Here is a 27,582-nt window from a genome sequence, read left to right as displayed (position 1 = left end):
TGAATGGCTTTGTTCTGCTGTGCACTCCCCACCATGATGTGACCTTGATTCAGGCTCCAAAGCAATAGGGCCAAACAGCCATGACCAAAACTTCCAAAACTCCGATGTGAAATACAACTTTTTCCTCTTTCTAAGTTGATTAGCTCAAGTATTTTGTTATAGCAACAGAAAGCTAACTAACATGGCTGAGTACTCTAAGTACTAGGTCTTATTAATTTCTGTCTATGTCTCTCTTTCCTAAGGAGGAAAATTTTATTTTGGCTCATGGTTTTAGAGGTTCAGTCCATGGTTGGCTGACTCCATAGCTCTGGGCATGAGGTAAGGCAGAGCATCATAGCAGAAGGGTATGGTGGAGAAAACCAGCTCAGAGATGGCAACCAGGAAACAGAGATTATTTCTGTATCTCTAGTGCCTTAACCAAAAGCTGACACATTTCCAGTACTCATTGAATGGTTTGCTGAATGAATGAATAAAATGCTCAGGATAGGAACAGACTGGAATTTTCAAAGCATTTAACATAATTTTATGCATGAATTATAAAAATGATAGACCAAGGGGCTGGTTTTAGAGCACTTGCCTAGCATGTGTGAGGGACTGGGTTCAATCCCCAGCACCACATAAAACTAAATAAACAAAGCATTGTGTCCATCTACAACTAAAAATATTTTTTAAAAAATGACAGATCTATACAATGTAATGCAGAATCCTTAGAAAATAAATTTTAAAATTTGTTTTTTTTTCTTCACAACACTTTGTAGATAGTTCTGTTTTACTAAGATGCAACAACATAATACAAAATATTACATATGTAGTCCATAATAATGCTACTGCCATTAATAATAGCTACCAACCTTTATTGACTTCTAATGTGCCTATTACAGTTGAAGAAACTGAGGCTTAAGAACAGGCTAAGCAATTTGACCAAGATCCACATAGCTAGTTACTAGCACATTTTATTCTGTTTTGTATTATAGTAAGTTGCTTCATGTCCCATTTTCCTAGGATACTGTGAGATCAGTGATGGCTAGGACCATATTTTACTTAGCCTCTCTCTCCTCTCTCTTCCATAAAAATCTCTAGACTGGAGGAAAAATTATAATTACATTCAGAGTAGTGCTAAAACTCAGTTGTAATGATTCAAACCAAACCTTTTGGCTTTTTGATTTTTGTTGCCTGTGATCACCGAAATCTGACTCTTTCTTGCTCTCTTTCTGAGTCCTAGATCTTCAAAGCAGTGATTACTGTAAGGTCTATAAGCCCAGAATCCCCAAATCACAGTTTCAAATTGAAAAAGACCTTAAGATCTTCCAGGCTAATTATTTCATTTTACAGATGAAAACCTAAAACCTTGAGAGGAAGAGTAATTTAACTCAAAACTCGATTTATTGTGCAGTAGGGGCCAGACTAGAAGCCAGATGCTCTGTCTCTTGGTCTACTCCAATCTGCTTTATAGAATCCTACTTCCAGTGGCTCTCTGACCTTGGCTTCCAGGCTCTAAGGCTTAAAACCACAACTTGGGCTACACCTGACAGCTACCTATCTCGTGCCCTTGTAGGACACCCCACCCCAGTTCCTGTTGCTGCATAATCCCAGAAATGACAGCCATCATCTTGCCTAAGTTAAACATTAGCTCATGAGCCCCCGCTATAAGGACATTCAATAAACCATACAGTAAACTACCACTAATTCCAACTAGTGCATATGTGTAAAGGGGAGTGAGTATAAATTATAAAAATTTGGGAAAATGTTCTATTTTATTATTTATGACTAGAACTAGATTAATGAAGAGTAACCTAGTGGAGAAACTTTTCAGGCCCTACTTTCATAGGTAGTTGAGTGGTTTGTGGAAGCCTAAGTAGAGCACCAGCCTTCTACCTGTGGGCTTTAGCATCACACGGACCTGTTTGAACCACTGTCTCTTCCATTCCACTCACTAGCTATTTGATCTTTTTTTTCTTTAGTTGTTGATAGATCTTTATTTTATTTATTTATATGTGGTGCTGAGAATCGAACCCAGTGCCTCACACATGCCAGGCAAGTGTATTACCGCTGCGCCACAGCCCCAGCCCTAGCTATTTGATCTTAGTAAGTTCCTTAATATCTCTGAGCTTCACTGTCCTCATTTCAAATGTGCAAATTAAATGAGACAATGAAGAAGAGTTCCAGTAACATTATGAGTGTTCAATGATAATTAGCCATTACTAATATTAAATAGGTATTTCAATAGGCTTTATAAGCAGTTTCTTTTGGGAGAGTTTAATATTCTGGTAATTATGCTGTTTATATGATTCACTTGCTTAAAATGCCCTGGGTTATTAAAATTTTTAGGTTAGTGGCATGCAAGTTAATGAGATTTCCCAGTTCTTTATCTTCTATTAAATGACTATCATATCTTTCCTCATTAATCTAGCTTAAAGGATCAACATTCTGTACTTTAAAAATACAGAGCTTTCCATCAAGGTGAAGGGTGACAATTCTGAATTTGGCCTTTCCTTTAAGGTACAATGACAACCAATCACAGGCCAGATTATGAGAACTAGAACATGAAATGGACAAGTTGAGTCTCCTGGTCTGGAGTTTCAGTAGCCAAAATGGTCAGGGGTCTTTGGTAAATGTCATACAGTGTTTCCCTTAACACTGTTCAGATTTGGCCTCCATCCCATCATCTTCTATCAGTAGACAGCTATTGTCAAATAGATATTAAGCCTCTTTTTCCCTTAGAAAGAATCACAAGACTTCGAGTCCCATGTGACTGAAATACTGAAAAGAGGAAATGATGTTTGTGTAGAAAAGTAACCTGACTTCCTAGGAAATAATATTTGTCTTCTGCTAGTTTCTAGTAAGAACTGCAAAAGGTCCAACTCTTGAGGCAAAGTAATTATTTTGTAACCTGTTACCCCACCACCACAACTAAAAGATGCTAAGCTACATGAATTATTTATTTTTAAATACCTTTATTCTATTTATTCATTTGTATGTGGTGCTGAGGATTGAACCCAGGGCCTCACATGTGCTAGGCAAGCACTCTACCACTGAGCTATAGCCCCAGCCCCTACATGAATTATATAATGGGTCAATTATAATCAATTTGTGATAAATCCAGGGCCATCTATATTCAGGATAAGACTTTAACACTCCTCTAAATGTCTTTATTTTACTCCCCCTCCACTTCCAAGCTAACATCCTTATTCACTTGGGCCACCACTTCAACTTCCTTAGTGGTCTCCTTGCCTTCCAACTCTCTAGACCATTCTCTGTGATGATTTAAAAAATCAGATCCTTTGACTCATCTGCTTCAAATATTTTAATGACTTATACCCAACTTTGAAGGAAATCTATATTTCTTATTGCCTTCAAGCTATAGTGGCAACATGGTGGTAAATGTTTACCAACTGGGTCTCTTAGAGGGAATAAAATCTCTTGAGTTGAAGCGTAAATATTTCTACCATGGCTGATTTCAGAGTACTGAATGTTAGGTCAACCAGCTCCCAAATTTCCTGAAGTTAAGTATTAGCTCCCTTGAGCCAGCAGGAGCTGGCTTTAGCACCCTGCTTGTAGGCTACTAGGCCTTACATGATGTGCCCTGCCCATCTTTGCAACTTTATCATTCTTTTGTTCATGTACTAACATTTGCACTGCACTGGCCTGCTTTCTATTCTCTGCCTTATGATTTCCAGATTTCTACCCTGCTGTTCCTATCTCTCTGAGCCACAGGATCATGCAACTATCTTCTTGACACCTGCATTCAGAAGTCTAATAAATATCTCCAACACTTTTTGTCCCAATCAGAACTCTTTTTTTAATTGTTTTTAGGGAAGAGTATATATTTGTTACATATATCAGAGATTTTTACAATAAAACATCCTCAAATGCCTACTTCATGATTTTGTGCTGCTAAAAATAAAATTTAATTATTTAAATTTCATTTATTAGAAGTACACTAGGTAATTTTAAAAACTAATGAATTATATCCTCTTTAATGCATAACTTTCAATAAATCTTAATGAGGTTTAAATATATAAGCTAATTTCTTAACATGAAGTCTCTATTTTCTCATAAAATGCAACAAAAAGAATCCTGCAATTTATGACACCTAAAAAAGAAGTTAGGGATCTGGGCACAGTGGTGCACTACTACAATTCCACCAAATCAGGAGCCTGAGGAAAGAGGATGAAAGTTCAAGGTCAGCCTAGGCAACTTAGACTCTGTCTCAAAATAAAAAATAAAAAGGCCTGTAAATGTAATTCAGTAGTAGAGTGTTCCTGAATTCAATCCCCAGCACACATACATATATACAAAAAATTAAAAATAAAAAGAAAGTTTGTAGCTTGTTCCTGTTTCATGCTTATCTTCTTCCCTGGTTCTTTTCTCACCAATGCTGCAAACAGACATTAATTTTGGGGTGCATTACAATTATACATAATAGTGGGATTCATTATGCCATGTTTGTACAAACATAACACAATTTGATCAAATTATATCATGTAATAATATAATATGACGAATCAGAACTCTATTTTACTCTACTCCAATCTTGTCAGTTCTTCAGGTTTTTTTCCTTTGTTGTTGTTGTTGTTTGTTTGTTTGTTATTTTGGGTTTTTTTTTTGTTTTGTTTTGTTTTTGGTACCACAGATTGAACTCAAGGGCATTCAACCACTGAGCCACTCCCCAGCCCTATTTTGTATTTTTTTTTAAAAATGTGGGGGGCTGGGGTTGTGGCTCAGCGGTAGAGCGCTTGCCTAGCACAGGTGAGGCACTGGGTTCAATCCTCAGCACCACATAAAAAATAAATAAATAAAATAAAGGCTAAGTTCTTTATTTAAAAAAATATTTTTTAGTTGTAGACAGACACAATACCTTTATTGATTGATTGATTTTTATGTGGTGCTGAGGATCAAACCCAGTGCCTCCCATGTGCTAGGCAAATGCCCTACCACTGAGCCACAACTCCAGCCCCCCCATTTTGTTTTTTATTTAGAGACAGGGTCTCACTGAGTTGCTTACCGTCTTGATAAATTGCTGAGGCTGGTTTTGAACTTGGGATCCTCCTGCCTCAGCTTCATGAGCCACTGAGATTACAGGCACACACCATCATGCCTGGCTCCAAAGGAGTTTTCTAGAGAGAAATTTAACAGAATTCAAAACCCTTCATAATATGGCCCCCTCCTGTTTTTCCAGCATCACTTCCCACTACAACCCTGTAACGACTAATCTTCTGTGTCAACTTGTTAGGACATAGTGCCCAGATATTTGGTTAAACACCAGTCTGGATAATATTGCTGTGAAGGTGTTTTTTATTTAGGTGAGTAAAATTTAAATCACTAGACTTAGAATAAAACAAATGATCCTCCATAATGTGAGTGGGCCTTATCTAATCAATTGAATGACTTAAAAGAAAAAAGCCTAAAGTCCCTTCAGGAAGAAGGTATTCAGCCAGCCAACTGCTTTTGGCCTTGAACTACAAAATAAGTCTTCCCTGGGTCTCCAGCCTGTCAGTCCATCCAGGAGATTTCCAGCATTCCATTCCCTACAATCATGTGGGCCAATTCCTTAAAATAAAAATCTCTACACTTGCCTAGCATGTGTGAGGCACTGGGTTTGATTCACAGCACCACATACAAATAAATAAAATAAGGGTCCATCAACAACTAAAAAAAAAAAATTTAAATCTTTTTCTTTACATACATATCTCATGGGTTCTGTTTTTCTGGAGAACCCCAATACATATTCATACCCCAGGAACCTTATATCCATGCACACTTTTCACACATCTCCTGAACAGTATGAATACTTTTTTCAGATGGGCAAAATACTAGTCACCCAACCTGTACTGTGGAAAATTCAAACATATACAAAAGTAGGCTAATGAAATGAATACAAAGTTCCAATGCCTAGCTTTAGCAATTAGCAATACATGGCCAATCTGTTTTCATCTCTACTCCCACAGATAGCATTTCAATTTGACTGTGAATATGTAGTTATGTTTCTTTAAGTTATAATGGCTCCTTAGAGGGAATATATCTATCTACCTACCTATCTATATACAATATATATAACATACATATATATATGTATATATATATATATATATATATGTGTGTGTGTGTGTGTGTGTATATATATATATATATATATATATATATATATATATATATATATATATATATATATACTGTATAGATTACCATTATCACACCTAAAAATTTATAATTCCTTCCCAGTGGCTTGGGAGGCTGAGGCAGGTGGATTGCGAGTTCAAAGCCAGCTTTAGCAACTGAGCAAAGCCCTAAATAAAATATAAGCCTCACTTAAGACCCTGTCTATAAANTAATTGCTTTCTTTTTCTTCCTTTTGTCCTTTTTGTTTTTGTTTTTGCAGTGCTGGGAATAGAACCCAGGGTTTTGCACATGCTAGGTAAGCATTCTATCCCTGAACTATACCCCCAGGCCCTTAGAATTGTTTTCTAGCTTTGAGTTGGGTTTCTCTCCCTACCTTGTGCTCCCCGCCCCACTTTTTTGTGGTACTGAGGATTGAACCCAGGGGTGCTCAACTACTGAGCCACATCTCAGCTCTTTTTAAAAATGTTTTATTTAGAGACAGGGTCTTGCTGAGTTGCTAAATATATCACTGAGTTGCTATGCCTGGCTTTCAACTCCCAATTCTCCTGTCTCCCAAGTTGCTGGGATTACAGATGTATGTCATCATGCCTTGTTGAATGGATTCTTTATTCGAAGACTGGAGCTTTTGGCATGGTATGGATAAGTGCCTCTACAAGTGTCATATTAATGGGTATCCAGAACATAAAGGCAAGCATATATTACTGGTCACCCCCAAAGGATGAAGGGATGATTAGGCTAAATACCAATGCTTTTCTTTTTTCTTTTTTTAAACAGTTTTTTAATGTTACTGTATTTTTTATGCCTTTATTTTATTTATTTATTTTTATATGGTGCTGAGGATCAAACCCAGTGCCTCACATGCACTAGGCAAGAGCTCTACCACTGAGCTACAATCACAGTCCAATACCAGTGCTTTTCAACCCTTAGGTTCATGTTAAGCCTAACCAGGGCTGAAGTTTTATAAATCATCAATGGCTGGGATCCACCCCCTAGTGATTGCCATATAACTGACTTAGGGTGAGTCTTGGACATTAGCATTTTTACAAGCTCTCCAGGTGATTCTGATATGTATCCAAGTTGACACCCATTGGTGTGGGCCTTCCACAGCACATGCAGCTCAGGGCTCAGACCATTGGCCTGCTAAAATCACTAAGAGTACTTGGGGAAAGCTAGACATCCTGGAGTGATTTACTAGCTTTGGGGCCTTTAGCAAATACCTTGGCCTTTCTGAACCCTAATTTCCTCATCTGTAAAGTGGGGTAATAATAACACCTACCTTGTCAGATTGTTGTCCATATTAAATTATTTAATACATGCAAAGTCTTTAGAACTGTATTTGACATATAGCAAGCACTAAATAAGTAAACACTCTTATTAAGGTCATTATTATAATTAGCTAAACTTGGAGAAGAGACAAGTATGCTAAAGACCAAACCAACCTGCTAGACTGGAATGCTAGATCTCCATTTGCCCAAACCGTATCTTGCTAGTAAAAAGAAACAGCTCATCAGGCTGCTTGTCACAAGGACCTGTACTTAATTCCTCCTTCTATACAAACCCAGGCAACTATCCAGGCTAATAAAATGTAGCTGTCTAGTTCAGATCCATAGCTCTCAGGAGAATACTGGATTCTGCAGGATGATATCATCTAAAAAAAATTAAGGGAGCCAGGCCTGGCTCTGCCACTGTTTGTGTAACCTTGGCCAAGTCTTTTACCTCTTTAAACCTTTGTAGCCTCATTTGTCAAGAGAGGAGATTAAAATGAAATTATCTTGAAGACCCTTTCAGCTCATACTCTTTACTGTTAGTCTGATTCCATGTTCCTTCCTGCCTCTAAGACTTCAGCTCTGCCATTTCCTCTGCCTTGCTAATCTGTCTTTTTTTTTGTTTTGGGGTATGGGGGATTGAACTCAACCACTGAGCCACATCTCTAGCCCTATTTTGTATTTTATTTAGAGACAGGGTCTCACTGAGTTGCTTAGCACCTCACTTTTGCTGAGGTTGGCTTTGAACATGCGATCTTCCTGCCTTGGCCTCCCTAGCCACTGGGATTACAGGTATGCACCACCACACCCAGCAGCTAATCAGTTTTATTGATCAGAATAAATAGCCCTTTCTCTGGAAAGTAGTCTCAGATCCCCAGACTAAGTCAGGAGCCTCTTGAACACTTTTGGTCACCCTGTATTTCTTCGTCAGGACACTTAACACAGTTTGTAATGATCTATTGTGCAATTATTCCTTTCATGTGTCTCTACCCCCGTTGCCCCACCTCTAACTACAAATACCATGAGGGCAGTGATGAGCTTCTGTCTTGTCCATGGTTTTATCCCTAAAGCCTACTAACATGCCTGGCACATAGTATGTGCTTAATATATAGAGAAGGAAAGAAGGAAAAAACTTATAGGAGATGAAAATGAAGAACAAATACTTCAAATCACTTGAACATTTCTGTGATAAACTTCATAAAGGCCTTCCAACAGAGGTAACATTTTGGTTACCATTCTTTCCATGAATACTGAAATAATTTAATTAATAATTTGTTAATTTAGTTTTTGGTTCTGGGGATTGAACTCAGAGGTGCTTTACCACTGAGCCATATTCCTACTCCTTTTGATTTTTCATCTTGAGACAGAGTCTCATTCAGTTGCCCAGGCTGGTCTGGAACTTGCCATCCTCCTACCTCAGCCTCCCAAGTTTCTGGGATTACAAGTATGAGCCACCATGCCAAGCTTAAACAATATGTATAAAGGTGTAAAACACATATACCCTTTGATCAAAGTAATCCTACTTAGAAGAATTTATTCTATAGATATACTGCATATGTGGGAAATGATGTATATTACAAGCATATTTCTTATAGCATGTTTAGTAATAATAAAAGATTGGACATAATCTAATGTCCACAAATGGGAGTAAAGAAACAGGGTATTATATTAGGGATTACTATGTCACAATTTAAAAATATGTGGGAACAGGCTGGGGTTGTGGCTCAACAGTAAAGCGCTCACCTAGTTAGTGCGAGGCCCTGGGTTTGACCCTCAGTACCACATAAAAATAAATAAATAAAACAAAGCTATTGTGTCCAACTACAACTAAAAAAATAAATATTTTTTTTTTAAATATGAGAGACGGCTGGGGCTCAGTGGTAGAGCACTTGCCTGGCATGTGTGAGGCACTGCGTTCGATTCTCAGCACCACATATAAATAAATAAATAAAGGTATATAACCAAGTTAAAAAAAATATGTGAGAGATCCATCTGGACTGATATGGTGTCATCTCCAAGATACAGTTTTAGGTTAAAAAAACAGGTGCATAAATGTATATGTAGTATGCTGCTGATTACCACCCCCCAAAAGAACATAAATGTGCATGTTTATGCAGATCTTTGCATGGACTAAGTTTGGAAAGATACAGATAAGAAACTGGTAACAACAATGTTGTCTCTGGGAAGAACTGGGTGGCTAAGGAACAAAGGGTGGGGAGTATTAGTTTTTAATGTACACTTATGGCAACTTTTGGATTTTGTATTGTGTACTCACAAACAATATTTAATTGGGGCTGAGGTAGTGGCTTAGAGGTAGAGAGCTTGCCTAGCATGCATGAGGCACTAGGTTTCAGCCTCAGAACCACATAAAAATAAAATAAACAAAATATTGTGTCCAACTACAACTAAAACACAATTTTTAAGAAAAAGAATATTTAATTGTAAAAGATCTTTAAACACATATGACCTACCAACAGGATATAAAAAACCTAAATAGACCGATAATAAGCAATGAGATTGAAGCAGTAATGAAAAGCCTTCCAACAAAGAAGAGCTCAGGGCTGGGGATATGGCTTAGTTGGTAGGGTGCTTATCTCGCATGCACAAGGTCCTGGGTTCAATCTCCAGCACCAAAAAAAAAAATAAAGAAAGAAAGAAAGAAAGAATGAGGAAACAAAGAAGACCCAAGACCAGATGGATTCTCAGTTGAATTTTACCATCTTTAAAGGATATCTAACATCAATGTTCCTCAAGTTATTCCATGAAATAAAAGGCAAGGAACACTTCTAAACTCATTCCACAAAGCCAGTATCACCCTGATACACAAACCAGAAAAGGACACATCAAGTAGAGAAAATTACAGAGCAATATCCTTGATAAACATAGATGCACAAATCTTTAATAAAAATACTTACAAATTGAATTCAACAACATATTAAAAAGATCTTACATCATGATCCAGTAAATTTCATCCCAGGATGCAAGGATGTTTTAACTTTTGCAAAATCAATAAATGTAATATATCACATAAATAGAATCAAGGTAAAAAAAAAATCACATGGTCATCTCAATAGATGCAGAAAAACCCTTTGACAAAATCTCATCATGATTAAAAATGCTGAAGAAACTAGGGGTAGAAGGAACTTGCCTCAATTTAATAAAGGCTATATATGACAAGCCAGCATCATATTGAATGGAAAAAAACTGGAAAGAATTTACTATAAAATTAGGTATATGACAAGGACGTCTATTTTTACCACTCCTATTCAATATAATACTTGAAATTTTAGCCAGAGAAATTAGGCAAAAGGAAGAAATAAAAGGGAAGCAAATAGTAAGGGAAAAAGTCAAATTTCCCTGCAGATGATATGATCCTATCCTTAGAAGATCCCAAAGGCTTTACCCAAAGACTTCTGATAAATAAATTCAGCAAAATAGTAGGATACAAAATCAACATAAAAATCAATAGCTTATGGATGTATGTGATGGTGAGATTCACTGTGGCATATTCATATATGCATATAAGAAAGTTAAGTGCACAAGACACTAATTTAAAAACTTAAGTATAGGGGCTGGGGATGTGGCTCAAGCGGTAGCGCGCTTGCCTGGCATGCGTGCGTCCCAGGTTCAATCCTCAGCACCACATACAAACAAAGATGTTGTGTCCGCTGAAAACTAAAAAATAAATATTAAAAAAACCCATAAGTATATAGCAGAAAGATCAGTAAAGTAGAGGGAAGGGTATGTTATGCCAGATTCGTGAACCCCAATAGACCTCCAGGAGCCGAATCCGATGCAATCACACAAGAGTCTTTATTGCAAGCTCAAGCCTGGACTCACAAACATTTCAGACGCAGCAGTCCCAGGGAGTGAGTCCTGTTCCTTTGTTCAGTGAGATTTTATAGGTTTCTTGGGGATACTCTATGCGTCACAACATCACACAGCAAATCATTCCATACCTCGGGAAAGTCAAATAACAACTCTTAACATTGATTAGCACATTCACTTGTGGGAACAAGTTGGGTAGGGGTGATTGGTTAGTACAAGAGGGGGATTGTTTGAACTGATTGGTTTAGGCCACGAGGGGTGTACGTGCTAAACTACATGGTTTCCCAACATGTTATCAACCACCATAAACTACTGGGGGCTCATCTGGCATCCCAGGTATTTTTCCTTGTCTCATGCTGATTGGTGGTTGCTAGGGGGTTGCTATGGGTCCTCACCTAGCCTAACTGAGTCAGGGACACCTGGTGCTGTAGATCTCTCCTGTTATTTGCAGACAAACAACTCAGCAGGGTGGGTATGTGCTTAGGAGTGCTCTGTGGGTTTTTCCCAGGACAAGGGTCACACCCCCTTCCTTAGGATAGGCCTTGAGGTAGAAGCTGGTTTCTCAAAAATGGAGTCACATCAGTTTCTCAGGTACAGGGGAGGAAGGAGAGGAGGGAAAGGGGAAGTACAGGGGACTGAGTTAGAACAAATTATTTTCCATACTTTATAATTATACCAAAATGAATACTCATGTGTAAATAAAAAGAACCAATTAAAGGAAAAAAATCAATAGCTTTTCTATATACCAATAATGAACCCATTGAGAAATCAGGAAAATAATTCCATTCACAACAGCTTCAAAAAAATAAAATACCTAGAAATAAATCTAACCAAGGAGGTGAAAAACCTCTACAAGCAAAATGTTCAAAAAAGTAATTTGAAGAAGACACTAGAAGATGGAAAGAGCTCCTGTGTTCATAGATAGGCAGAATTAATATCCTTAAATGGCCATATGGCCAAAAGTGATCTACAGAATCAATACAATTCCCATCAAAATACCAGTGACATTTTGGGTATGGAATACAAGGGATTGAACTCCAGGGCACTAGACCACTGAGCCACATCCCCAGCCCTATTTTGTTGTTGTGCTGGGGATGGAACCTAGGGCCTCCTGCAAGCTATGCATGTGCTTTGCCTCTGAGCTGTGCCCCCAGCCCTTCAATAAATATTGTAATAACAAAGCCTTCAGAGGAGAGAATTGGAGTGCAAAAAAAAAGAGCTAAGAAACACAATTAGTATGGTTGTGGTGAAGAATGCTTTTAATACTGGAAAAGTTGTCCTTAAGGACTTTGTATGTCATTCTAAGAAGCTTGAGTTGCATCCTTTAGGTGGCAGAAAGTCAGGGACAGAGTCAGTGATCCAAATTGAAATGATAGAAGCACATTCTGGCTACAGTGTTAAGATCGGATCACAGTAATGTGTGCATGAGGTGTAGGTAGCACGAACTAAGGAAGGTGTGAGGATGTAGAGGAAGAGATGGATCTGAAAAATACTAGATTTAGAAGATAAAAATGCTAGGATTTAATGATTGACTGGAGAGGGCAGTAAGAGTGAATGAAATAAAGGACTCTCAGGTTTCTGCCTCAGGGCAGCTGGTTGAATGGTGAGGCTATTTACTGAAATAAGAATTACAAAAGGGTGTGGGGGTGTATCTCAATGCCAAGTGCTTGCTTTGCTTAATATGCACAAGGATCTGGGATCCATCTCTAAACACCACCAGAAAAAAAAAAAAAAAAGAAAAGAAATAAAGTTGACCCCAGGAAGAAGACAGCCAATAATAGTTCTTGGTGTGTCAAGGCTTTGAGTGCTGTCCAGGTGGAGAGGTCCAGTAGGCAGTTGAGTGCTTGGTTTTGGAGCTCAGGGGCAGAAATCAATGCTGAAAATAAAGAATTGGGAGTCATGTCCCTGTAGATGGTGTTTAAAGCCATAGCTGATGCCAGTAGTGCACTCGCCTAGCATGCGTGAGGCACTGCGTTCGATTCTCAGCACCACATAAATGTAAAATAAAGATATTGTGTCTACCTAAAACTAAACTAAATAAATATTTTTAAAGTAAAATACTTGGGAGTCAACTTAATGAAAGAGGTGAAAGACCCTACAATGAAAACAACAGAACACTAAAGAAAGAAATTAAAGAAGACCTTAGAAGATGAAAAGATCTCCCTTGTTCTTGGATAGGCAGAATTAATATTGTCAAAATGATCATACTACCAATAGCACTATACAGATTTAATGCAATTCTAATCAAAATTCCAATGACATTCCTCATAGAAATAGAAAAAAAAAAACAGTCATGAAATTCGTCTGGAAAAATAAGAGAACCAGAATAGCTAAAGCAATCCTTAGCTAGAAGAGTGAAGCAGGTGGCTTCACAATACCTGAAGTTAAACTATACTACAGAGCAATAGTAACAAAAAACAGCATGGTGTTGACACCAAAATAGACATGTAGACAATTGTATAGAATAGAGGACACAGAGACTAACCCTCATAATTATAGTTATCTTATATTTGACAAAGGTATCAAAAATGTACATTGGAGAAAAGATAGCCTTTCAACAAATGGTGCTGGGAAAATTAGAAATCCATATGCATCAAAATGAAATTAAACCCCTATCTCTCACCATGCACAAAACTTAACATGGATCAAGGTCCTAGGAATTAAACCAGAGACACTGAGTCTTTTAGAAGAGAAAGTAGGCCCAAATCTCCATCCTGTCGGATTAGGCCCCAACTTCATTAATAAGACTCCTATAGCATAAGAATTAATATCAAGAATCAATAAATGGGATGGATTCAAACTAAAAATCTTCTTGTCAGGAAAAGAAACAATCAGTGAGGTGAATAGAGAGCCGACTAATTGGGAACAAATTCTTACCACACACACATCACATAGAGCACTAATCTCTAGAATATATAAAGAACTCAAAAATCTTAACACCAAAAAACCTAATAACTCAATCAATAAATGGGCCAAGGAACTGAACAGACACCTCTCAGAAGAAGATATACAATCAATCAACAAATATGTGAAAAAGTGTTCAACATCTCTAGCAATTAGAGAAATGCAAATCAAAACAAAGGTCTTTAAGATTTCATCTCATTCCAGTCAGAATGGCAGCTATTAAGAATACAAACAACAATAAGTGTTGGCAAGGATGTGGGGGGAAAAGGCACACTCACACATTGCTGGTGGGATTGCAAATTGGTGCAGCCGATATGGAAAGCAGTATGGAGATTCCTTGAAAAACTGGAAATGGAACTACCACTCGATCCAGCTATCCCACTCCTCGGCCTATACCCAAAGGACTTAAAAACAGCATAATAATAGGGACACAGCCACATCAATGTTTATAGCAGCACAGTTCACAGTAGCTAAACTGTGGAACCAACCTAGATGCCCTTCAGTAGATGAATGGATAAAAAAATGTGGCATATATACACAATGGAACATTACTCAGCAATAAAAGAGAATAAAATCATGGCATTTGCAGGTAAATGGATGACGTTGGAGAAGATAATGCTAAGGGAGGTTAGCCAATCCCAAAAAACCAATGCCAAATTATTTCTCTGATTTAAGAATGCCAATCCATAATATGCTGTGTGTGGGGGCGGATTAAATGAACTCTAGATAGGGCGAAGGGGAAAAGGGGAGGGAGGGGAAGGCAGGGGGTATAGGGGTAGGAAAGATGGTGGAATGCAATAGTCATCATTACCCTAAGTACATGTATGAAGACACAAAGGCTGTGACTCTAGTTTGTGTACAACCAGAAATACAAAAATTGTGCTCTGTATGTGTAATATGAATTGTAATGCATTCTGTTGTCATATATAACAAATAATTTTTTTTAAAAAAGTTATCTAAGTTGATGGTGAGGCTAGGTGAGGGTGAGCCATCAGGTGTCATACAGTCTTCAGTGAATGTGGAAAAGTAGCCAGGAGGTCAGTAGATGATAGCAGGACAACAAATGCAGTTAAGAAACATGAGCCCCAGATGAACACTTTGGCGTGAGAATGAAGGAGTAAGAGTCTACGAACAGCAACAGGGAGCTACAAAAACACCACTATCACTCTGTTCCCCACCTTGTGACAACTGTGATATAGGGAAATAAGTAAGCAGCCCCCACTTTATAGATTCCCAGGAGACAGGTTAGTTATGACAAAGTTTCAGGAAGGCACTAAAAAGGTTAAGTGTCAGTTTACCCTGATCTGTCTTCATTACAGATGCATTGATGTTTTAAGAGTTTAACATAACTTTCATTTTCTGTTTTAACATCTACTTCCATATTTTGAGTTATGTTTAGCACCTTTGAGTTCTATAGGAGAATCTGCCTTTATCAAAATGGTTACATTTTGTCTCCCCTGAGCTATAAATTGAACCCAGGGTTGAACCAGATTTTGAAGGCCCAACAATTAATGAAAATTAAAGAAGTTCTTCAAAACCAGAAAAATAAACTCTAAAATGCTATCATATCCAAGCTGGGTGCAGTGGCACATGCCTGTAATCCCAGCAGCTTGGGAGGCTGAGGCAGGAGGATCTTGAGTTCAAAGCCAGCCTCAGCAAAAGTGAGGCACTAAGCAACTCAGTGAGACCCTGTCTCTAAGTGAAATACAAAATAGGGCTGGGAAAGTGGCTCAATTGCCGAGTGCCTCTGAGTTTAATCCCCAGTACACCCCATCCCCCTAAAAATGTTATCATTTCCAGAGGGCATAGGCTGAGAGGGAATGTAAGCATAAAATCAATTCTGTCCCAAATGCCAGCTTCCTTCCAAGTGAAATAAACCATAAGCATATGAACAGAGCATCATGGTTTTATTCCATGTTAATATTCATTCTAAGTCTATGGAGCAAGTCCCTGTGGTAGCCATTCTTTGCCGTCATCTTGGCCAGGAGCATACATTCAGAGTCCAGCGACCCTGGCTTCTTTGACTAGGACATTTATTTCCTGGCATTTAAATAATTTCATCCCACCTTCTATTTCTTGCCAGGCTCAGAGCCCCTATCTTCCCTACTATGGAGGTGTAGATGTCCATTTCTCAGGAGCAGTGGACTGCTTCCGGCAGATAGTGAAGGCCCAAGGGGTACTGGGGCTCTGGAATGGATTGACAGCCAACTTATTGAAGGTGAGAAGGGTGACCAGTCCATTGCCTCTCTGCCTCTTCCAGTTCTACCCCCTTTCTTTGTCACCTTGCCCACTCATACAGTATACATGGAAACACACCAACTAGCACTGATGGTAGCATAAGGCCCATAGATGCAGGCTGGTTGTCAACCCTAAAGAGAGGAGACCCTGTGCAGTGGTGGATCATCTTCTCTCCCACCCTAGATGAGAAGAGCATTTAGTCTACAGGTTCCTAATATTGGGGTTCATGGACCACTTAGGGGAACCTAATCTCATCCTAAAATTGTCTGCAAAACTGTGTTTTGTGTGTGTGTGCATGTGTGTATCATATTCCCAAAGAACTCCATGATCCAGAAGTTAAGGTTAAGAACTCTGAATTAACTTTGCACTAGCTGATATATAAATGATTCCAATCAAGGCCAGCATACATATTGACAGGCAGTGTCAGGTGTCTACATGCGTATTAATCCAGGCCCACTGTTTGCTCAGAGCATGCCCTTCAATTGCTGTCATCCCTCTCCCCCCATCCATACTGTGCCAGCCTTCTTTCTGCCCTTTCCCCAATTTCAAAAACAATTACCATGTTGTATTGCCCACAGCTATTGTCAATTTGTCCTGATTTGTCTTGATGCAGATACATTGATATTTGAAGACTTTAACACAATTTTCATTTTCTGTTTTAACAGGTAGTTCCATATTTTGGAGTTATGTTTAGCACTTTTGAGTTCTGCAAGAGAATCTGTCTTTATCAAAATGGTTACATCGTGTCTCCTTTGAGCTATAAATTGACCCCAGGAGTGGACCAGAGTTTGAAGCCCCAAGAATTAAGGGAATTAAGGAAGTTCTTCAAAACTGGAAAACTGAAGTCTAAAAAACCAACACTGTAGAACTGAATGGAACTAGAAGTGCACTAGCAAAACACATGTTGAAATTGGAGATAAATGTAGTCTCATAATTATCCTCTTGAAGAGTAATAAGAGGGTATTTCTGGTTGCTATTTTTGGAAATTACACAATTTGGCCACATACGTCCTTAGAGCCCCATACTAATGTCCCTGTGAACACCTGTGCCATGAAGTTTCTCAACACTACTATGTCTTGACAGCCTCCTACCAGATTTTATAACCAACACATAGCAGTGACAAAATGTGCAATTTACCTTCTGAATAAAAACACAACACGAAAGGGCATTGCCACGACAGCTCAAGTAACAAGTAGATGAAATGATCAAGTAGAATCTATGTCACAAACTCAGCCACAGGGTTACTCACAGTTGATGCAAAGCTCACACAAACTGCTGGCCTAGTTTTGGTCATTTCACCTGAACCCATACCAGTTGTTCTTGAATTCATAACTTTTGCTAACTTCTGAGAGCGCACTCTATAATATAGATTAGACCTTAACAGAAACCAAATGAAAACATTTAACTTTTTTAAAGTTAGCCACACCATAGTAGAACCAACCTCTATTGAAATATGAAGCATCCTAGGCTTAGAATCTGTGCTTCAGGAAGGCAGTTTTTACCATGACTGCATAATTATGCCCCACAGATCTTCTGACTAAAATCACGTATAGTTCAAATGGCCTGAATTCTCTGCCTTTTTCACTTGCTTTGCAAGCCTAACCTGAAAATAAATTATTTAATCATGTTATTCTCACAAGATGTCCTAGTTGCCTAGGAAGAATCAAAAGGAACATTTGACACAGTCCCCCTAAAAATGTAACAGAATAAAAGCACTTTAGGCTAATAATCTGTACTGAATTTTTAAAAGTCAAATTGCATGATTGTTCCACATTGAAGATTTCATGTAAAATTCATATAACTATACCTTTTCAAATAGTGCCTATCTACTCATTTAAAATACATTAATATCTAACATTAAGTTGTTAATTCATGCACACACGCACACTAAGGTTTTTCAGTATGTTAAAAGTATTTTTGCTATTAAATTTATTTTCCAAAGGAAAAAAATGTTGTGTTGGTCATTTGTTACTAACCAGAGTTTTAAAACTATGGTTAAACACTTAAATAATATTTTGCTAAGTTGCTGAGGCTGGCCTTGAACTTATATTAAAAATATTAAACTCTTAGAATGTTGTCCTATATAGATACATGAAAATAACTCATTTTCCAACTGCTAGAGCACACAAACTGCTGGCCTAGTTTTATTCATTTCACCTGAACCTATACCAGTTGTTCCTGAATTCATAACCTTTGCTAACTTCTGAGAGCACACACTACAGTATATAGATTAGACCTTAACAGTTTTACAAGGAATGGTGGTTAACAATTTTATCTGTAGCCCAATCTGTTAAAGAGTTTGGAGGGTGGCAAATTCCTAACCCAGTGAATAGTTCATATTTGTCATTCTTTCTTTCCCTTGAAGCAAACAACCTTTCAAAAAGCTCTAAAAGCCTCAAAAACAGTTTTGTACAAAATCTAAAAATCCTAACCTCAGGTTATATACTTGATAGTATATCTGCTATTGAGATACTGATGTGACTCCATTTTTGAGAAACCAGCTTCTACCTCAAGGCCTATCCTAAGGAAGGGGGCGTGACCCTTGTCCTGGGAAAAACCCACAGAGCACTCCTAAGCACATACCCACCCTGCTGAGTTGTTTGTCTGCAAATAACAGGAGAGATCTACAGCACCAGGTGTCCCTGACTCAGTTAGGCTAGGTGAGGACCCATAGCAACCCCCTAGCAACCACCAATCAGCATGAGACAAGGAAAAATACCTGGGATGCCAGATGAGCCCCCAGTAGTTTATGGTGGTTGATAACATGTTGGGAAACCATGTAGTTTAGCACGTACACCCCTCGTGGCCTAAACCAATCAGTTCAAACAATCCCCCTCTTGTACTAACCAATCACCCCTACCCAACTTGTTCCCACAAGTGAATGTGCTAATCAATGTTAAGAGTTGTTGTTTGACTTTCCCGCAGTATGGAATGATTTGCTGTGTGATGTTGTGACACATAGAGTATCCCTCCAAAACCTATAAAATCTCACCGAACAAAGGACCAGGGCTCACTCCCTGGGACAGCTGTGTCTGAAATGGTTGTGAGTCCAGGCTTGAGCTTGCAATAAAGACTTTTGTGTGATTGTATCGGATTCAGCTCCTGGAGGTCTATTGGGGTCCCACGAATCTGTCATTACACTATAGATGCCTTTTTTTTGTAGTTGTAGATGAACAGCATGCCTTTCCTTTATTTTATTTATTTTTATGTGGTGCTGAGGATCAAACTCGGCAAGCACTCTTACTACTGAGCTAGAGCCCCAGGCCCTGCTATATATTCTTCTACAACTATAAAATAGCTAAACTCTTACTACTTATCACAGAAATGTTTCCTAAACTGCAGTTTTGATTTTTTTCAATAAATTTAAATGAGGAAAAAGAATGTGCCTCGTTTTTCTCATTTCCGAACAGCTCTTTTTTTAATTTTTTTTTGAGCTGTAGATGAACACAATACCTTTCTATTTATTTATTTATTTATTTATTTATTTATTTATTTTTTATGTGATGCTGAGGATCAAACCCAGTGCCTCACACATGCTAGACAAGCACTCCACCTCTGAGGTACAACCCCAGCCCTACCCCCTAACAACTCTTTGGAGACTGCATGCTTGCATTCCCAGTAATTCAGGAGACTGAGTCAGGAGGATCACAAGTTCAAGGCCAACCTCAGCAACTTAGCAAGACCCTGTCAAAAAACAAAAAAAGGACTGGGGATGTAGCTCTCAAAGGTATGAGGAAGTGTTCTGTCTTCCTGCTCTATTTTATCATTTCCAGTGTGCACCACACAAGATTAAGTACTTCATGAGGATTATAAAGAGGTGTGATGAAATATTGACCCAGGAGTAACTTACAATCTTCAGAAATAAAACATACATACATGCATGACATGACCATGATTATAAAGCAAATACAAGAAAAGTCTTGATGATGTAGTTTCAACTGTTGGCAAGACTGCCAAGGAGCTCAATATATACTAACTGAATAAATTATTAAAGGGATCATTACAGGGGGGTGGGCTAATAAAGAACGAGGGCTCTTGGAGGTATTGAGTCTTGAACTAAGCCCTGAAATACTAATTGGTCAACAATAGAAAGCCATTGCAGCTTGAAGGCTGGGTGTAAGTAATGTCATAGCAAGGAAGGAGTGTTTGGGATAGAGTGAGAAGACATTTCATGCATGCAATAACTGCTAGGTAGTATGGACACAATGGTATGAAAGACACATAAGGTTCTTGCCCCCATGAGCTTTACACTCATGGGGTGCAGTCAATAAACATGTAAGCTAATAGATAAGTTAGGTAATTATACATTGTAATGCTGAAGCCAGATTTAAAGTTAGGTAGTCAGTGTAGTTAGGTAAATCGGGTCTAATATCGAGTGAAATCTAAAATGGAGGCCGAGCGGAGAATGACTCAGGGAAAACACAGGACAACTCATGGAATGTTAATGAAGTCCCAAAAAGGCCCTAGGCCAAAGTCCACCTCAAAGAAAGGTTAATGAACAGCCCCCAGCAAAAAGGTGCTGACTCAGAAGTCCTTCCTGACCAGATTACTTCTTTGGCCCACCTGTGTCCCACCCCTCGGTCCTTCCCACCTACATTCGATCACTGAAAGAACTATAAAAAGGGGAGACAACATCCCTTCCATGGATTCCACCTCTTGGGTCCCCTTCTTCCTCCGGGAGAAGTCTTTTCTGCTGTCCTTTAATAAACTTCTAATTTCTACTCTGACCTTGCCTCGGCGTGCTTCTTTGGTGTTATTCTTCAACATTGGGGAAGCAAGAACTCGTCACCGGTCAACAGCGGTATCAATGCTATGCTATTGTAACAGTGGTCCATTTGATCTTTTGAATATAGTTCTGAGGCTTATTTTTAAAAAGGACACGTTTTCCTTTTCCTTTTCTCCCTCTCCCCCTCCTAACCTGAGGGCAGGGAATAAGATTACCTTGAATTATCTGTGCTCCATAGGGAGGAGTTGTCGGGCAGAGAATCTAGGAAGTGTTTATCTCCCAAATTAACAAGTAAATCCTAACACACCAGGAGGGCGCCCTAGGACCCCCCTTGCAGAGCACACCTGGAATGTGGCTTTTGAATAGCTCCTTTAAAAGCCCTCCATTTTCCCGGATGGGTAGAATCACAGCCTCTGGGACAGGAGTCCCTAGTGTTTCTCCTTTGCTAGTATAGCAATAAAAGTTTTTTCCTGTGTCCTCCTTATTGAATTGGCATCAGGGACAAGAACTGAGCTTTTGGTTACACTATGAGGGTAATAAACAGTTCTTTATTAAAGGATTATGAGGTAAAGAAGGAACCGGTTTAAATCAAGGAGCCAATGAAGCCCACTCCGAGGGAAACATTTGAGATAAAACCCAAAGGATAAGAATGAGCCAACCATAGAAAGAAATAAGAAGAAACTTCTGGCAGAGGGAAGAACAGTATAAAAATCTGGTTGTGAGAAAAGGTTTGGGGAGTGTAGCCAGAGTGCAGTGAGCAAGTGGGAAAGTACTGTGAGATGAGGTTGAATTAAAGAACCAGATCTGTTTCATTTGTTTATGGCACTGGGGATTGAATCCAGGACTTTGCCCAAGCTAGGCACATGCTCTAGCCCTGAACGACAGCTCCAGATCCTAAGAGCCAGATCTTATGTGGCCACATAGGCCAGAGATAGAAGTTTGATTTTATCCTAAATATAGTGGGAAGTATTGAAGGTGTTTAAGCAGAAAAGCAATATGATTTTCATTTTTTAAAGATCATTCTGGTTGCTATGTAGAGAATGGAGTGGAGGCAAGCAAGTCTGGCAGTGGGAAAACCAATTAAGAGGTGATTTCAGAAGTCCAAGCAAGAAATGAAGGCTTGAAGTACAATGGTGTCAATAAAGGTAGACCTATTTTGGAATTGGACTCAGCAGGATTTGCTGAACAATTGAATGTAGGGAGTAAAAGGAAAGAATTAAACATAGCACCTAGGTTTTTGGCTCTATTTAAAAATTTTTTTTTGTATTGTAGATGGACAGAATGCTTTTATTTTATTTGTTAACTTTTATGTGGTGCTGAGGATCGAACCCAGTGCCTCACACATGCTAGGCAAGTGCTTTGCCACTGAGCTACAGCCCCAGCCCAGTTTTTAGGTTTTTATTTGAGTTAACAAGGTAGATGATATTGCTATTTGCTGATGTGGGAAAGATTAGGGGGCAGAGTTTTGATGGGTAAAGAATTAAATGTTGTATGTTGGACATGTAAAATTCAAAATGCCCAGGACACATAGAAATCAAGAAGTCAGGCATGGTGATGCACACTTGTAATCCCAGAGACCGGGAAGCTGAGGCAGGAAGATCATAAGTTCAAAACCAGCCTCGGCAATAGTGAGGCACTAAGCAACTCAGTGAGCCCCTGTCTCTAAATAAAATACAAAATAGGGCTGGGGATGTGGCTCAGTGGTAGAGTGCCCCTGAGTTCAATCCCCATACCAATAAAAAAAAAAAGAAGAGAGAGATCTGGCAGAGGAAATTACACTTAGACACTGAGACAGAGAGATTATTCTGGATTGTTAATATGGGCCCAGTCTAATCACAGGAGTCCTTAAAAGTGGTGTAGGAAGGCAGAAGAGTGAGTCAGAGATGCAGTAAAGATGAGAGAAATGAGGCATGACCAGGACTCAACTCACTGCTGGCCTTGAAGACAAAGGTACCTGGAAACCAAAGAATGGAGAAGGACTCTAGAAGATGAGAATGAACCTCAGCTGACAGCCAGTAGGGAAAGGAGGACTTCAGTCCCATGACCACAAAGAACTGAATCCAGTCAATAAGCCGAATGAGGTAGGAAATGGATTTTCATGTGGATCTTCCAGAAAGGAAAGGAACACAGCCCAGCCAAAACCTTGATTCTGACCCAGTGAGACCCATGTCAGACTTATGACTTACAAAATGATAAAATAGCAAATCTGTGTTGTTTAAGCCATGGAGTTAGTGATAATTTTGTTAAAGAAGCAATAGGAAACTAATATACCAGAACATTGTTGATAATTATTTCAAAATAGGAGAAGTCTGTAGTTCAGGTAAAAGTGATGGTTGGAAATAGAAATTTGGGTGTCATCAGCAGATAGATGGCATTTAAAGTGGAGGGACTGAATGAGACCATCAAAGGAATAGATGGGAAGAAACTCAAAGAAAGAAACAAGAAATGACATGGAAGGGATGGCAGCTAAAGAAAGGCCTCCAGATGTGGAAGAAATAGAACAATTGTACCCTACTGTTGGGAATGTAAAATGATACAATCACTCTGGAAAAAATGGAAAGTTCCTCAACTGGTTCAATATAGAGTTACCATATGACCTAGCAATTCCACTCTTAGGTTTGTAGCCCAGAAATGAAAACCTATGTTCACACAAAAACTTACATAGGAATGTTTATAGCAGCATCACTCATGATAGGCAAAAAGTAGAAATAACCCAATGTCCATCAACTGATGAACAGATAAAATATGGTATATCCCTACAATGCAATACTGCTTAGCAAAAGGAAAGAACTGTTAATACATACAATGACATGGATGAATTTTAAAATAAAAATAATAATTTTAAAATAATAACAAGAGAAGTGAGACCACAAAAACTGTATGATTAATATAAAATGAAACCGTATGATTCCATTTATATGAAATTCTAGAAAATGCAAACTAATCTAGAATGACAGAAAGCTGAACAATGGTTGTGTTGGGGTAGAGGGATTACCAAGGGGCATGTTCAATTTGTAGGGGTTGATGGACAGGTTCACTATGTTCACTGCTATGATAATTTTGCAGGTATACACATATGTAAAAACATTATCAAAGTGTATACTTCAAATATGTACAATTCTTTTGCATGACAATTATTTAGGAGGGGCAGTTCTGGGGATTGAACTCAAGGGTGCTTAACCACTGAGTCACATCCCCAGCCCTTTTTAATTTTTTTTATTTTGAGACAGGGTCCCACTAAGTTGCTTAGGGCCTCACTAAGTTTCTGAGGCTGGCTTTGAACTTGCAGTCCTCCTGCCTCAGCCCCTGGGATTATATGCATGCACCAGGGCCCCAGCTACTTGCATGACAATTATACCTCAGTAAGATTTATTTTGTTTCTTCTAAACCTTTACCCCAGGGCTGAAATCTGTAAATGCTTTCTAAGCCTGGCAGAAATAAAGTCCCTCTAAGCACTGAGAGGAAAAGAAAAACGTGCTTCTAAGACTATGCTGAGGAGTTTAGGTTTGATCCAGTAAGCAAAAGGGAGCCATTAGGTTCTTGAGTAACAGTTGATGTGATAAAAAGTGGGCATGGCAGGAACATTCCAGAAGCTGAAGCAGTGAGAGACTAGACACAAAAAGAATGATCCACAAATTATATACATGGATTTTTCCCCAGTAATTACATTATGAATTAATCTTCCACACTGGAAGCATAAGCCAGGTCTGAAAGAACTGAGAGCACTTTTTCTGAGCGCCTCTTAGAAATTCAAATCCTTTGGCCTCTGATAGGGTTGCCAAAGTACATGTAGGCCTTTGGGCTACAATGAAGAACTGAGTTACCACCCTACTTAAGCAGGGTTGAGTGAACTGTTCACTAAAATTTAGAGTTGGTCAACCTAAGTAAGGTAGCACTTTTCTTAATAGTAATAAAATCAAACATGTATTGAATGCATACTGTGTATCAGGCTCTGTTCTATATATACATTATTGCTTATTATTGTTACTTGTTCAAGCAGTCCTTTGAGGTGTAGATACTATTATCATTCTTGTTTAATACCTGAAAAAACTGAAGTTTAAAGAGGAAAAGCAACAGAGCTCAAGGCCTGACAGCTAGGAACATGGCAGAGACCAAATTTGAATTCAAGTAGTTTGGCTCCAGAGTCTACCCTCTTAACCATTGGGATAACTTTTCTCATTTTGCCCCATATGCTGGGACCCAGATGTTTGAACCCATTCAATCTTATAATATATTTATATTTTTATTTTGAGACAGGGTCCCACTAAGTTGCTTAGGGCCTCCCTAAGGTGCAGTGGCCTGTAATCCCAAGTGGCTCGAAGGCTGAGGCAGGAGGATCATGAATTCAAAGCCAGTCTCTGCAAAAGCAAGGCACTAAGCAATTTAGTGAGACCCTGTTTCTAAATAAAATACAAAATAGTTGAATTGTAATGCATTCTGCTGTCATATATAACAAATTAGAATAAAAAATTTTAAAAAAGAAAAAGGATGTACTACTAACTGCCTTCTGAAAATCAGCTTACATTTTTAGGAAGACAAAGAAGAGGTTATTGCATTTGTTCCTTTTGCTTTTTCTTTTTACTATGAATAAGGAAGGAAAACAAAAAGGCAGGCAGGTGCTTCAACTGCAACATCTGAGATCTGGATTTAATTCTGAAAGGATTTTTTAGACCTATCAGTTAAATATCAAGATGTTTTACTGGGTGAAATTGTTATCATCTCAAATGGCAGCATTTTAAGAAAAGCCTGAGTAAATCATTAGGAAAAAAAACTACTTAATTTTAATTTACAAATGCATATTTTTTAAAAAAAATTATGGATCCAGCTCTGTATGTGTATTATGAATTGAAATGCATTCTGCTGTCATGTATGACAAATTATAATAAATAAATAAATTTAAATTTTTAAAAAAAGTAATCCAGAAGATTCCTTCTATCTCCTTCACTGGTATTGAGAAATTGTCTAATGTTTTGGTTATAAGCACAGACTCAACCCTTTGGGACTCAGTTTCCTCATCTGTAGAAGAGATAATCATTGTATCCACTTCACAAGATTTCTGTAAATATTAAATGTGTTAATTTAACATACCTGGTGGGTATATGGCACATGGGGGGTACTACATGTGATTGCTGCTGTTACTTTAAATGCACACCTCACACTTCTTTACATAGGATAAGACAAATAGGGTAAAATAAATTCGACTTTCTTAACATCTTTATAGACATGACCTTCTATGGAAACCTGGCATAAAGGCAGAGACAGAGGAACTATTGAATTTTAGTATTCTTTATTACCCCACTTCATGTGTTCATTCATTAATTGGGAGCCTGAAGACATGAAAGTAAATAAAGGAGAATCTTCAGGAAGAAGTAAAGGGTCATGTACATAATCCAAGCACATCAATGCAAGATGCTTAGGCTGAGGCCTGCAAGCTGAGCAAGGCTCCCATGGGGTCTGGGATATTCTGAGGATGCAACATTATACATAAAGGAGGACATGAGTGTGACACAGCAGGTAGCACGGAGGCCCTCCAGCAACCTAATAGTGGACAATCTGACAAATCTCACGTGTCTTATAAAGCAGCACAGAAAAAACAGCCAAGCCTGAAAGGAAGAGGAAACCAGCAAGACGTTCAAGAAATGAAGAGGAAAATTTCAATACAGAGTAGTAAATGGAACTGGTTTAGCAATCTCCCAAGAGGTCATCAGCCCTTCTTAGCAATAGGACTGAGACTTAACGTGCAGGCAGTAGAGGATAAGAATGCTGGGCTAGGCGAGATGGAAAGCTACAGCTGAGACCTCTGTACCTAACTGGGCCCACCTGTGAGAAGGAGACCGGAAACACTCCCCCATACTACCCAGAGAAGTAACAGAGAAGCTTGTAATGTGCCTGGGTTGAGGGTGGGGCAAAATCTGAAAACCCCAAACCAAAAGCATGCATGCATGTGAGGACCTAATTCATATTATGCCCATGATATCAAGATCCCCAGTTAAGACATTGGCATAGAGCTTCTCTAACCCATGAAGCCATAAAAACCTGCAAAACTGGGACTTCTACTACCCAGGGTGCTACCCTCATGGCCCAGAGGGAAGGGAATCAACCCCTGCTGAAGATAATTCTCACAAGGAAACACACACACACACACACACACACACACACACACCAAACTATGACCATGAGAAAGAGAGAGTAAATATAAAAAATGGAAAAGTCACATCACAAATACTAGATTTAATAGGTCTCAGCACGACTATAAAATAAGAATGGTATGAATAATCAAGGAGATAAAAGAGAGAGAAGAAGCAATAGTAAAAATGATGATTGAAAAAAAGGCAGACCAGAGCTCAGCACAGCAAGGTCCATTCCGATCATCACCCGTAGCTGAAGATCTGTAAAGTGGGCAGGTGGGCAGGGAGAGCAGGGGTACAGGGATGTGTGTCGATGGGGGATGAAGGAAGAATGGAGAAGATGCATGAAGAGAGAAGCTGTGAAAGGGAGACT

At 38.7% G+C, this 27,582-nt stretch overlaps 1 protein-coding gene across 1 annotated transcript in view; it reads left to right on the top strand.

The window, feature by feature from the left end:
• Positions 1–17,699, top strand: part of Slc25a43 (solute carrier family 25 member 43) — a 44,653-nt gene extending 26,954 nt beyond the window's left edge. Inside the window, exons 4-5 of the mRNA XM_015498550.2 lie at positions 16,201–16,335; positions 17,021–17,699. Of these exons, the coding sequence (XP_015354036.2) occupies positions 16,201–16,335; positions 17,021–17,221 (336 nt within the window). The 3' untranslated portion in view covers positions 17,222–17,699. The remainder of the gene's footprint in view (positions 1–16,200; positions 16,336–17,020) is intronic.
• The last annotated feature ends 9,883 nt before the right edge of the window (positions 17,700–27,582 follow it).

This window comes from Marmota marmota, unplaced genomic scaffold (genome assembly GCF_001458135.2).
Source record: "Marmota marmota marmota unplaced genomic scaffold, marMar, whole genome shotgun sequence".
NCBI lineage: Eukaryota > Metazoa > Chordata > Mammalia > Rodentia > Sciuridae > Marmota > Marmota marmota.
Note: the sequence above shows the minus strand (reverse complement) of the source record. Positions and strands in the feature narration are given on the sequence as shown.